This window comes from Ranitomeya variabilis, chromosome 5 (assembly GCF_051348905.1).
Source record: "Ranitomeya variabilis isolate aRanVar5 chromosome 5, aRanVar5.hap1, whole genome shotgun sequence".
NCBI classification, from domain to species: domain Eukaryota; kingdom Metazoa; phylum Chordata; class Amphibia; order Anura; family Dendrobatidae; genus Ranitomeya; species Ranitomeya variabilis.
This window is the reverse complement of record NC_135236.1, coordinates 246,025,573-246,038,500: the sequence shown is the minus strand read 5'-3', so window position 1 is coordinate 246,038,500 and position 12,928 is coordinate 246,025,573. Positions and strand designations below refer to the sequence as shown.

Sequence of the window (12,928 nt, the reverse complement as noted above, 5' to 3'; positions counted from 1 at the left end):
CGCAAGTGAGCACACTCTAGGCGGACCTTGTGCAGCAGTGCATCAAGATCCGGATAGTCCCTCAAAAAACTCTGCACGACCAAATTGAGCACATGTGCCAGACAAGGGATGTGAGTGAGGTTGCCGAGGCCCAGAGCTGCCACCAGATTTCGGCCATTATCACACACTACCATGCCTGGCTGGAGATTCGCTGGCACAAACCACACATCGCTCTCCTGCTTGATGGCATTCCAGAGCTCCTGCGCTGTGTGGCTTCGATTCCCCAAAGAAATTAATTTCAAGACGGCCTGTTGACGTTTGGCCATGGCTGTGCTCATGTCGGTCGTAACAGGTAAACATTCATCATGGGTCCATGTGGAGGTGGACTGTGACGGCTCCTGCAGCGATGATTCTGAGGAACTGGTGTAAGAGGAGGAGTCAATGCGTACAGAATGGATTCCTGCAATCCTTGGAGTGGGCAGGACACGTCCTGCGCCACTCGCACGGTCTGTACCCGGCTCAACGACATTAACCCAATGGGCAGTGAGGGAAAGGTATCGCCCCTGTCCATGTTGACTGGTCCACGCATCGGTGGTGAGGTGGACCTTGCTACTGACGGCGTTCAGTAGCGCGTGTTTTATGTGTTCCTCCACATGCTTGTGCAGGGCAGGGACGGCTTGCCTGCTGAAGTAAAAGCGGCTGGGCACATTGTACTGTGGGACTGCCAATGACATCAAGTCATGGAAGCTGTCAGTCTCCACCAGCCTGAATGACAGCATTTCCAGTGACAGAAGTTTGGCAATGCCTGCAGTCAGAGCCTGTGCTCGTGGGTGGTTTGCCGAGAAAGGCCGCCTTTTCTCCCATGCCTGTACTACCGATGGCTGTACACTGGGCTGGGAGTGTGTGGATGACTGGGAAAGTGGTGCTGCGGGTGGAATTACAGCGGGTCTCTGGACAACAGGGCCAGAGGTTCTTCCACGGCGATCCTGGGAGGAAGCCGAACCAGCTGCGTGTGAGCTGGAGGAAGAGGCAACACGAGCTGAAGAGGTGGTAGCTGCCGCTGTTGGTTGGCCTAGCTCTTCAGTGTGTTTTTGTAACTCTGCCGCGTGCCTGTTGTGCACATGTTTCCACATGTTGGAGGTATTGAGGTTGCTGACATTTCGACCTCTTTTTACTTTGTGATGACACACCTTGCATTTGACATAGCAAATGTCATCTGCAACTGTGTCAAAAAAGGACCAGGCACTGCAAGTCTTGGGAGCGCCCTTTTTGGCTTTTGGAAGAGACATGCTCCTAACGGGTGCCAAAGCGGAGGCTGCAGGATCCGCAGTCTTCCCCCTCCCTCTCCCTCTTTGGGCCGTACGGGGAATCTCTTCCTCAGAGCTGCTCCCACCACCTTCCTGTCTCTCACGCCAAGATGGGTCAAGGACCTCATCATCTACACTACCCTCTGCCCCCAACTGCTCCTCCTGGGTAGTCTCAGCAGCAGAGCACGCACCAGTAAGTGGCACCTGAGTGTCATCATCAGCGGATGCGGCCTGCGATGTGGTGACCGGAGGCACTGGCCCACCCGCCTCTTCAGACTCAGAGAGAAAAAGCTGTTGGGCATCACTGCACCCTGCCTCTTCTTCCATTTCTCCAATGTTGCTTGGCTGGCCCCCCTGTTTCCAAGCCAAGAGATTCAGAGAACAGAAGTAGAGACGGCTCCTGTCCTGGGCTCTCTGTCTGCCTGGGCAATTTGGCAGGTGGTGAAGAGACAGATGGCTGCTCTCCAGTGCTCTGTGTCTGAGAGGATGTGGCACTAATTGAAGTTGATGCATTAGCTGCCATCCATCCGACAACGGCTTCAATTTGTTCTTCACGCAGCAGCGGTGTACGGCGCTCTGCGACAAAGCTGCGCATGAATGACTGTTCCCTGGTGAAAGTGGGTGCTGATGAGTCACCGGTGCCCGCAGCAGGCACAGAATCCCCACGTCCCCTCCCTGCTCCGCGCCCACGCCCACGTGCCTTACTCACTGCCTTCTTCATCTTGGTTGACTGATAAAGATAAGCAGAAAAGTACTAACGGCTTTGTGTGCTTATTCCTGAACAACTCCTAACAGGTATAAGAAACACTAATTTTCTAAAGTGTGGACTAGACTTTAATATGAGCTAATGTGGCCTACACAAATGTAAAGTGGTGTCACTGGTGTGTTTGGTGAACTTTATTATTTATTTTTTTTTGGGGGGGCTGAACTGACAACAGAGAGAGCTGCAGTCACACGGAGACCGTGCAGACAGCCGTAAACGGCGCTGCAAGGCCAGAAAACCCTCCTCTACGTTATCCTATGTAGTGTTTTTCCACAAATTAGCTGGAGATGGGTGGAAAGACACTAATAGGAATTTTTTGAAAAAATGTGCAGCAGCCTGCACTACTTAAAAGAAAAGGAAAATTGATTTTACGGTATGACACAGTGAAGAACCCTGAGCTGGAGACAACCAGGCTATGGCTGCTCACAGACTACAGGGCGAGCTGCAGTCACACGGAGACCATGCAGACAGCCGTAAACGGTGCTGCAAGGCCCAAAAACCCTCCTCTACATTATCCTATGTAGTGTTTTTCCACAAATTAGCTGGAGACGGGTGGAAAGACACTAATAGGATTTTTTTGAAAAAATTAGCAGCAGGCTACACTACTTGGAAAAAAAAAAAAAACAGTATGAGGCAATGAACCACCCTCCCTGAACTGAATACAACCAGCTATGGATGGCCTATGTGGCTGCACTCAGACTAGAGAGTGGGCTGCACTCACACACACAGACCTTGCAGATCGCTGTGAAAACAGCGCTACAAGGCAAAAGCAAGGTGAATAGTAGGTGAATACAGCGGTTGCTAAATTAGCCTTTGAAAAGCACAAAAAAGCAAATCGCTATCTCTAAACTGGCCCTCAGTCAGCAAACAGCGTCCTGTCACTAACTGAATTCACAGCAGAGTGAGCGCAAAATGGCGCCAGCGACTTTTAAACTGCATCATGACATCATTTCAGCAGCCAATCACAGCCATGCCAGTAGTTTCATGCCCTCCATGCTGAACAGGATGTGCCCACACTTGGAATCATTGTCATTGGCTGAATTTGTGCAGTTTGAATCTGGGAACTTCCGATTCCGGTATCCGATACGCGGCAAGTATCGGAATCCCGGTATCGGAATTCCGATACCACAAGTATCGGCCGATACCCAATACTTGCGGTATCGGAATGCTCAACACTAGTCGTGAGACTAACGATTCTGAGGAAAAATGGAGAAAATAACAGAATTAGACCAACACATTTACATAATTTAAAAACACTATTAAGAAAACTCTATAACCATTTTGCCACAATCGAGGAGCTATTTACATATTATTAAGACTAAAGAAATGCTGCCACATCATAGTCTCTGTTAAGTCCCTTAGGTTCTAGGGTCTGCAAGGTAAAGATCCAGAATGCCTCCCGTCTTTTGAGTAAATTTATGCGATTCTGGCCTCTCCTCTGGGGATCTATCTGCTCCAATACCTGAAATCGGAGTTGGGAAATGTTATGATTTTTTTCAATAAAGTGGTGGGGGAGAGGTAAATGTGTTTTCTTACACCGAATAGTGGATTTGTGTTGGGAAACTCTGTCCCGAACAGCTTGCGTGGTTTCCCCCACGTATGCTCGGCCGCAAGGACACTTAATGACATAGATGACGTACGTGGATTCGCAAGTGTAAAAACCCTTGATAGGTAGGGCTTTACCCGTTTGCGGGTGGAAAACTACAGGGCCCTTTTGGACATTACTGCACTGTAGGCAATTGAGGCATGGGAAGGTGCCCTTTCTCTGCGTTTGGAGAAAAGTTTGTCTGGCCACAGTTGTCTCAGGGCCTATATCAGCTTTGACCAACCTGTCTTTTAAATTTTTAGCGCGTCTGAAACATGACAGAAATGGAGATTTAAATTCCGGGATAAGTGGATAACTTTTAGACAAGATGTTCCAATGTCTCCTGATAGTGGATTGTACCAGGCCTGAAAAAGGGTGAAAGGTTGTGACAAAAGGAATTCTTTTTGTACCAATATTGGACCTTCTCTGTGATGTATTTAATTTGGCCTTGGAGAGTATCCCCCGTGGATAGCCTCTGTTAGAAAATTTCCCTTCCATCTCTGTTAGTCTGATTTTCTTTCTACTGTTATCCGAGACAATCCGTTCTACCCTTTGGAATTGGGACTTGGGGATAGAGTTTTTTGTTGAGGGAGGGTGACAACTACTGAAATGGAGTAGGCCGTTACGGTCTGTGGGTTTGGTATATAGGTCAATGGCAAGAGAACCATCCCTCTCTTTATAAACCAAAGTGTCCAAAAAAATAATTTGCTTGGTGTCATGCTGTATGGTAAATTTCAGTTCTGGCCATATGTTATTTATATGGTTGTCAAATGTCACGAGTGACTCCATAGGTCCATCCCATATACAAAAGATGTCATCAATGTATCTCCGCCAGATTTTACAATGACTGATAAACAGAGGGTGGGAAAAAACAAAGTAATTTTCAAAGGCTGCCATGTAGGCAACCGCAAAAGGAGGCGCAACATTCGAGCCCATTGCTGTGCCCTGCTGTTGAACATAAAATGAGTCTTGAAACATAAAGTAATTTTCCTTCAGTACCAGATCTAAAAGGTCAGCGCAAAAATGACGGATTTTAATGTCAACCTTGGCTTCACTTAGAAGCCTATCCGTGGCCTGTAACCCTTTCTCGTGGGTTATGGACGTATATAGACTGTTCACGTCCCAAGTGATCAGAAGACATGGGGGATACTCTCCAAGGCCAAATTAAATACATCACAGAGAAGGTCCAATATTGGTACAAAAAGAATTCCTTTTGTCACAACCTTTCACCCTTTTTCAGGCCTGGTACAATCCACTATCAGGAGACATTGGAACATCTTGTCTAAAAGTTATCCACTTATCCCGGAATTTAAATCTCCATTTCTGTCATGTTTCAGACGCGCTAAAAATTTAAAAGACAGGTTGGTCAAAGCTGATATAGGCCCTGAGACAACTGTGGCCAGACAAACTTTTCTCCAAACGCAGAGAAAGGGCACCTTCCCATGCCTCAATTGCCTACAGTGCAGTAATGTCCAAAAGGGCCCTGTAGTTTTCCACCCGCAAACGGGTAAAGCCCTACCTATCAAGGGTTTTTACACTTGCGAATCCACGTACGTCATCTATGTCATTAAGTGTCCTTGCGGCCGAGCATACGTGGGGGAAACCACGCAAGCTGTTCGGGACAGAGTTTCCCAACACAAATCCACTATTCGGTGTAAGAAAACACATTTACCTCTCCCCCACCACTTTATTGAAAAAAATCATAACATTTCCCAACTCCGATTTCAGGTATTGGAGCAGATAGATCCCCAGAGGAGAGGCCAGAATCGCATAAATTTACTCAAAAGACGGGAGGCATTCTGGATCTTTACCTTGCAGACCCTAGAACCTAAGGGACTTAACAGGGACTATGATGTGGCAGCATTTCTTTAGTCTTAATAATATGTAAATAGCTCCTCGATTGTGGCAAAATGGTTACAGAGTTTTCTTAATAGTGTTTTTAAATTATGTAAATGTGTTGGTCTAATTCTGTTATTTTCTCCATTTTTCCTCAGAATCGTTAGTCTCACGACTCACATATGGCACTGACGTTCGTATACGGCACTATAGATGGTAGGGTATATGAGCACTGGCTCTTAACCTCTTAAGCGTCACTATCTGCTTACTTACTCCTAACTTTTCTATGCTTTTCTTCTTTCAGGGCGACATGGTCGCCCTGGTAACCACCATGCAAGCCTTCGCCCACATTATCATCTCTGCATGAGCTCTATGCAAGCTCTGGCCCCAACGCATGCGCAGTTCTATAGAACATGTTCCCCCTGCAGTAACCGCTGCTTAGCTTCAATGAAGTGCCAGGCACGCATGCGCAGTTGTTCCATGCCGCGGTCACATGACCGGCATGACGCGGCGGGTCACATGACCCGGTCATACAGGGCATTTATACCCGGAAGTACCGCCATAGCACAGCGGTCTCCGGGAACCTCTGCCTCCACGCCACACAGCTGGCATTACAAGGTAATTTACTGGTCTATACTGCATAGCGCCCACCGCTGGTAGTCATTATATATAATATTTAGGCAAATCTCGTCTATGTATCTTTTCCCAGCGCCATCCGTAGCGGCGGTTTTGCGCCAGCACCCAGCACAGCCTCTTCAGGAATATAGAGGTAACTGGGGGTATACCAATCATCATGATCTTGGGGAGTTTGTACCTAGATTGGGATTATTACATGGATATACCTTTCCCTTATATGCCACAGGCTTTCTGCCTCTCTCCTCTTGATCCCGGGGTACCCAACGCAGGCCTATCTGGCCTTGATATATCTACGTGCAGTTTTCCAGGTAATGCTACTACACTTGCTCCAGCATTTATCTTAGGGCCCCGTCATATTCCCATAGTCCACAGTATGGTTTAATCAATTTAGTGTTACCGCATGGTGGTCACACGGTCCCTATACTATCTTCTACTGCTTTCAGCCTTATATTCTTGTGCCTTATACCACTATCTTGATTCCAATATCGGGTCACGCATACTAGTCATTGATGTTAAATTCTCTTTACAGCCGGATAGCTAAACGGGTACTAACAATTTCCTAATTAACTTATGTTGTCACATTTCCTTCATAGGTTATCACTAATTTGTTGTAGTACACAGCACCTTCCTCAGGCACCCGGATTATTTCTCCACCTAGTATCCTTTGAGGTAGCATTGACCGTGACCATATATGGAGTCCTCTTACAGGATTCACCATCTTGTGCCATAACCCTTTGTTTCCATGCCATCTGTTCTTTTCCTTACCTTTACCTACAGCTGTATAGCCCTTTAAGCTCCTGCTAATAGGAAGCACTCACAGTTCACGGATCACGAAACCGGATTTGCTCCAGCCGCCACGATTGCGCACATCTTTTTCCTCACATGATGGATTTGGTCTGAAAAATATAACTGCAATTCCGCTGTTCTTAACATTGTGCACCTTGTGTATATTGTTGTTCATTTTATTCTATGATCTGCCTGTATTTCAGTTTGATAAGAAGGAATTTCTGATGAAGGTCTGTTGTATGGACCAAAAACGTTTATTCTTTAACTGGATGCACAAATAAAATGGAATAATCATCTTGCAAATAATCTTCTGAGTGCCAAGTTATTTTGATTATTAGTTTGCAATATTTAGTCAGCAACATCCACTGCTGCTTGTTTCTGGAAAACACTTATGGAGTCAAAATCGTTACTACACCTGTAGATAAATTCAAAAAGGTGCATAGTTTCCAAAATAGGGTCACTTGAGGGGAGATTCTGCTCTTCTAGCACCTAGGGGTTAGAAGAAAATCTGCACTCCAGGAGGCAAACTGCTCCTTCAACCCTATCCAACCTCCTCCATCCCTTATCCTCCCTTCTTTCGAGATCCACTCTGTCCATATCGACTCTCCCTCTAATCTCCAAATGGCTGTCATATACCGACCACTGGGCTCAGCCACTGCCTTCATCGACCAATTCTCCACCTGGCTTCTTCACTTTCTCTCTGCTGACATCCCCACCATCATCATGGGCGACTTTAATATCCCTATGGACACCCGCCAGCCATCAGCCTCCAAACTCCTATCATTTACTTCATCCTTTGGACTTATTCAGTGGTCCTCCACAGCAACTCACACAGATTGACATACATTAGACCTCATCTTCACCCGCCTCTGCTCCCTATCTAATCTCACCACCTCTCCCCTCCCCCTATCTGACGACCACCCACTCATCTTCTCATCCCTGTCCTCCTCACCTGCCCCCCATGCCCAGCCACTAGCACATCCTCGCACACCTAGACATTCACAGACTCTCAAACTCTCTTCTATCTCTGTCCTCCATATCTTCAATCCATGACACGGACAGCGCCACAGCTTTCTATAATGCCACCCTCACATCAGTCCCCCCTCTCACGCATGGCAAAGTGAAACGAATCAATAGACAACCCTGGCACAACAATCTCACAAAAAAAATGACAATCATCCAGGGTTGCGGAGTGGCGTTGGAGGAAAACACGCCTGCCAGATTACTTCACTGCTTTCAAACAAGCTACACTTGCCTTCAAATTAGCCCTCACCTCTGCTAAACAGGCCTATTTCACAAACCATGTATCTTCATTATCATGCAACCCCAAAAAACTGTTCAGCACATTCAACTCTCTCCTTCACCCACCACTGCCACCTCCAAATCCCCTCATTTCTGCTGAGGACCTTGCCACCTACTTCAAAAATAAGATTGACCAAACAAGCCAATCCTTTACGTCCCCAACCACTCCATATACCAGACCTCTGCCCTTCCCTAATAGCCTCCCTATCCAACATTAGTCATCTCCTTTCTAAATTATACCTCACCACCTGTGCACACGCTCATTCCAGCCCTAACCCATCTCTTCAACCTATCGGTGGTACCTTCCTCTCTGCCTTCAAACATGCCACCATCACACCCATCCTCTAAAAAACAAACCTTGACCCAACTGCTATGCCAAGCTATCAATGCTCCCATTTGCTTCCAAACTCCTTGAACAGCATGTCCATGCTCAACTTTCCTCCCACCTCATCTCTCTCCTTGACAACCTTCAATCTGGCTTCTGCCCCACCACTCCACCGAAACTGCCCTGACCAAAATTACTAATGACTTACAGCCAAAGCTAACAGTTTAACATCCTCCTCCTTCTTGAGCTGTCCTGTCTTTGACAGTCGACCACTTCCTACGGCTACAGATTCTTTCTTCCCTTGGAATCAAAGACCTTGCCCTGTCCTGGATTGCCTCTTACCTTTCCGACCACACATTTAGCCTTTCCCATTCCCACACTACCTCCTCATCCCGCCCTCTCTCTGTTGGAGACCCTCAAGGCTCTGTCATGGGGTCCCTACTTTTTTCCATCTATACCCTTGGCCTAGGACAACTCATAAAGTCCCATGGCTTCCAGTACCATCTGTATGCAGACGACACTGAGATCTACCTCTCTGGCCCATATGTCACCTCTCTGCTGTCCAGAATCCTGGAGTGTCTATCAGTCATATCCTCCTTCACCTCTTGCTTCCTAAAACTCAATGTAGACAAAACCGAACTCATCATCTTTCCTCCATCTCACATATCTTCCCTGCCCGATCTATTGTGGTAAACTGCATCACGCTCTCTCCCACACCTGAAATCCGCTGCCTCAGAGTAACTCTCGACTCTGCCCTGTCCTTCAAACCACACATCCAAACTCTTGCCACCTCCTGTTGCCTCCAACTCAAAAATATTTCCAGAATCCATCCCTTCCTCAGCCCTCAATCTACTAAAACTCTTGTGAATGCCCTCATCATCTCCCGCCTCGATTACCGCAACACCCTCCTCTGTTGCCTCCCCGCAAACTCACTTGCCAAATCCCTCCACTGGACTCCCTATTCCCCAACGATTCCAGCTCAAACTACTAACACTAACCTACAAAGCCATCCACAATCTGTACCCTTCATATATCTCCGAACTAATCTCCCAAAATCTCTCCTCACATAATCTTCGATCGTCCCAAGACCTCCTACTCTCCTCCACACTTATTTGTTCCTCACACAACCGCCTCCAAGATTTCTCTCAAATATCCCCTATACGCTGAAATTCCACGCCTCAACACGTCCGATTATCCACCACCCTCAGATCCTTCAGACGGAACCTGAAAACCCATCTCTTCAGGAAAGCCTACAGCCTGCAATAACCATTCTGCCGCCTCACCACCACCAGAGCTGCTGCACCCCTGACCTTCTGTCACTGACACTTCTATCCCGTAGAATGCAAGTCCGCAAGTTTGTCACTGTAAATTTGCTTACGGTAAATATCTATAACTTTGTATGTAACCCCTTCACATGAAAAGCACCACGGAATTAATGGGGCTATATAAAATAAATAATAATAAATAGCACTCTGTCGCATCGAGTCTCGCCGTATGGCTAAGCAGTACTGTACAGCCACATGTTGGGCATTTTTACATTCAGCAGAAATTGTGGGACAAATTTTGGTACAATTTTTACCCATTTTCCCATTCAAAAATGTAAAATCGGACTAAAACTAAATTTTAGTGTTAAAAATGCAATTCTTTTTTCTTCACTGCCCAATGGTATGAAATTCTTTGAGGCACAAGTGCTGTCAATATGATCACTGCACCCCTGAATTAATTGAGATGCGTACTTTATAAAATGGAGTTACTGATTTGGGGTTCTGATGTTTTGGCACCTAGCAGTGGGTCACGGCACCTGCAAACCATAACTGTAAAATCTGCACTATAATATGACGCTCCATCTCTTATGAGCTTTGCACTGTGCCTGAAAAGTATTTCCTGATTACATGTAGAGTATTGGCGCACTTAGGAGAAATTTTTACAAATAAAAGATGATAATTTTTTAAGGTATAATAGGAAAAAAATTAAAAACTTGAGGCTAAAACAAAATTTTAGTGGTAAAAATGTAATTATTCTTTTTTCTCCGCCCAATGGTATAAGATTCTGTGAGGTACATTTGGTGTCAATATGATCACTGCACCTTAGATGAATTCATTAGGGCTGTAGTTTGTAAAATGAAGTCACTTATGGGGAGTTTCTGCTGTTCTGACACCTAAGGGGCTCTGGCAATGTGACATAGCACCCTTAAACAATTCCAGCAAAATCTGAACTGCAATACTGCGCTTCTTCACTTCACTGCACTGTGCCTCAAAACTAGTTTTCAACCACATGGAGTATCTATGTATTCAGTAGAAAGTGCACAATTTTGGGGGTCAATTTTCTCCTTGTTAAAATGAAAAAAATTGGGGCTAAAGCATTTTTGTGGGAAAAATATAATTTTTTTAAATTTTCACAGATCAATGTTGTAAAATTTTCTGGAACACCTGTAGGTTCAAGGTGCTCACCACACATCTAGATAAATTCCTTAAGGGGTCTAGTTTACAAAATGTGGTCAATTGTGGGAGGTTTCCACTGATAAGATACTTTAATGGCTCTCCAAACGCAACATGACACCTGCTGACCATTCCATAAAAGTCTGCGTTTCAAAACGTCACTGCTTCATTTCTGAGCCCGGACGTAGTTTTCCCCACAGTAGTTTTCCCCCACGCATGGGGTACCGGCGTACTCAGGAGAAATTACACAAAATATTTTGGGGTCCACGTTCTCCTGTTACTCTTGTGAAAATAAAAAAAGGGGGTCTAAAAACATTTTTGTGGGAAAAATGTTTTTTTTTTATTTTAACAGCTCTACGTTATAAACTTCTGTGAAGCACTTGGGGGTTGAAAGTGCCCACTGCACATCTAGATACATTCCTTGATGGGGTCTAATTTCCAAATAGGATCATTTATAGGGGGTTTCCACTGTTTAGGCACATCGTGGGCTCTGCAAACACAACATTGAGTCCGCTTTCGATTCCAGACAATTTTGCGTTCAAAAAGTCAAACGGTGTACCTTCCATCTTGAGCCTTCCAGTGTGCCCAAACAGTAGTTTTCCCTCACAAATGGGGTATTGGCATACTCAGGAGAAATTGCACAACATATTTTGGGGTCCATTTTCTCATGTGAAAAAAAAAAAATCAGGTCTAGAGTAAATTTTATCCTTCCACATTCCATTAATTCCTGTGAAGCACCTGTGAGGTTAATTAACTTCTTGAATGTGGTTTTGAGTACATTAAGGGGCATAGTTTTTAGAATGGTGTCACATTTGGTTATTTTCTGTCATATAAGACCCACAAAGTCACTGCAAAGGTGATGTGGTCCCTAAAAAAATGGTTTTGTACATTTTCCTGGAAAAATGAGAAATCGCTGGTTAACTTTTAATCCTTTTAAACTTCCTAACAAAAAAAATTATGTTTAAAAAATGATGCTGATGTAAAGGAGACAAGTGGGAAATGTTATTCATTAACTATTTCGTGTTAAATAACTAAGGGAATAAAAATTAAAAGTTTGAAAATTGCAAAATGTTCAAAATTGTCGCCAAATTTTTGATTTTTCACAAATAAATGCAAATCATATTGAACAAATCTTACCACTAACATGATGTACAATATGTTATGAAAAGACATTCACATAACCAGTGGGATCCGATGAAGTGTTGTAGAGTTATTACCACATAAATTGACACTGGTCAGAATTGTAAAATTTATAAAATCAATAGTGGGCGGTTTGCTCCAGAGTGCCAAGAAGGTAGCCCCAAAGGAAGGGGGAAAGTGCAAAGTCCCCCAGCAGCTCCAGCCGAACACCTCCAATGGAGGATGCAGACACAAAAAATTAAAGCTCAATCTAAGGAGCGCAGAAAGAAGACTGACACCAGGATAGGATTGTAAAATTTGGCCTGGTTATGAAGGTGCAAACAAGCTTGGGGGTTAAAGGAGTTAAGATCCCATCTTTATGAACTTCCATGTGGGTGAAACATTGCTTATCTCTTCCAGGCAAAAACCTCATTGATGTAATACTTTTTGGTTATATATTTTTCTCGTACAGATGGAAAGGTGAAAATGTTGCAACTACAGAAGTAGCAGATATTGTCGGGATGACTGACTTCGTTGAAGAAGCCAATGTGTATGGGGTTCCAGTCCCTTGTAAGTAAAGAATCTGTATTTGATCTCTCGTATATAGTATAATGGCTCACTCCCACTTGTGATTAAATCTGACAAATGCAATCTGATTAAAAATTGGATTGCATTGGGGCCAATGGTATTCTAGGACTGTTCATTTGTGATTTTTTTTTCCCGGATCGGATCACGATCGGACTGGGAAAAAAAATTGCAGCATGCTGCGATTGTTTGTGAAAATCAGATCGCATTCACCATTAGAAGTCAATGGGTGTGACAAAAAAAAAAAAAAGAACTGCACAGCACTCG

At 44.8% G+C, this 12,928-nt stretch overlaps 1 protein-coding gene across 1 annotated transcript in view; it reads left to right on the top strand.

Annotated features, from left to right (window-relative positions):
- LOC143775620 (long-chain fatty acid transport protein 2-like) overlaps positions 1 to 12,928 on the top strand; it is a 153,270-nt gene that overhangs the window by 122,841 nt on the left and 17,501 nt on the right. Inside the window, exon 8 of the mRNA XM_077263964.1 lies at positions 12,549 to 12,646. Within this exon, the coding sequence (XP_077120079.1) occupies positions 12,549 to 12,646 (98 nt within the window). The remainder of the gene's footprint in view (positions 1 to 12,548; positions 12,647 to 12,928) is intronic.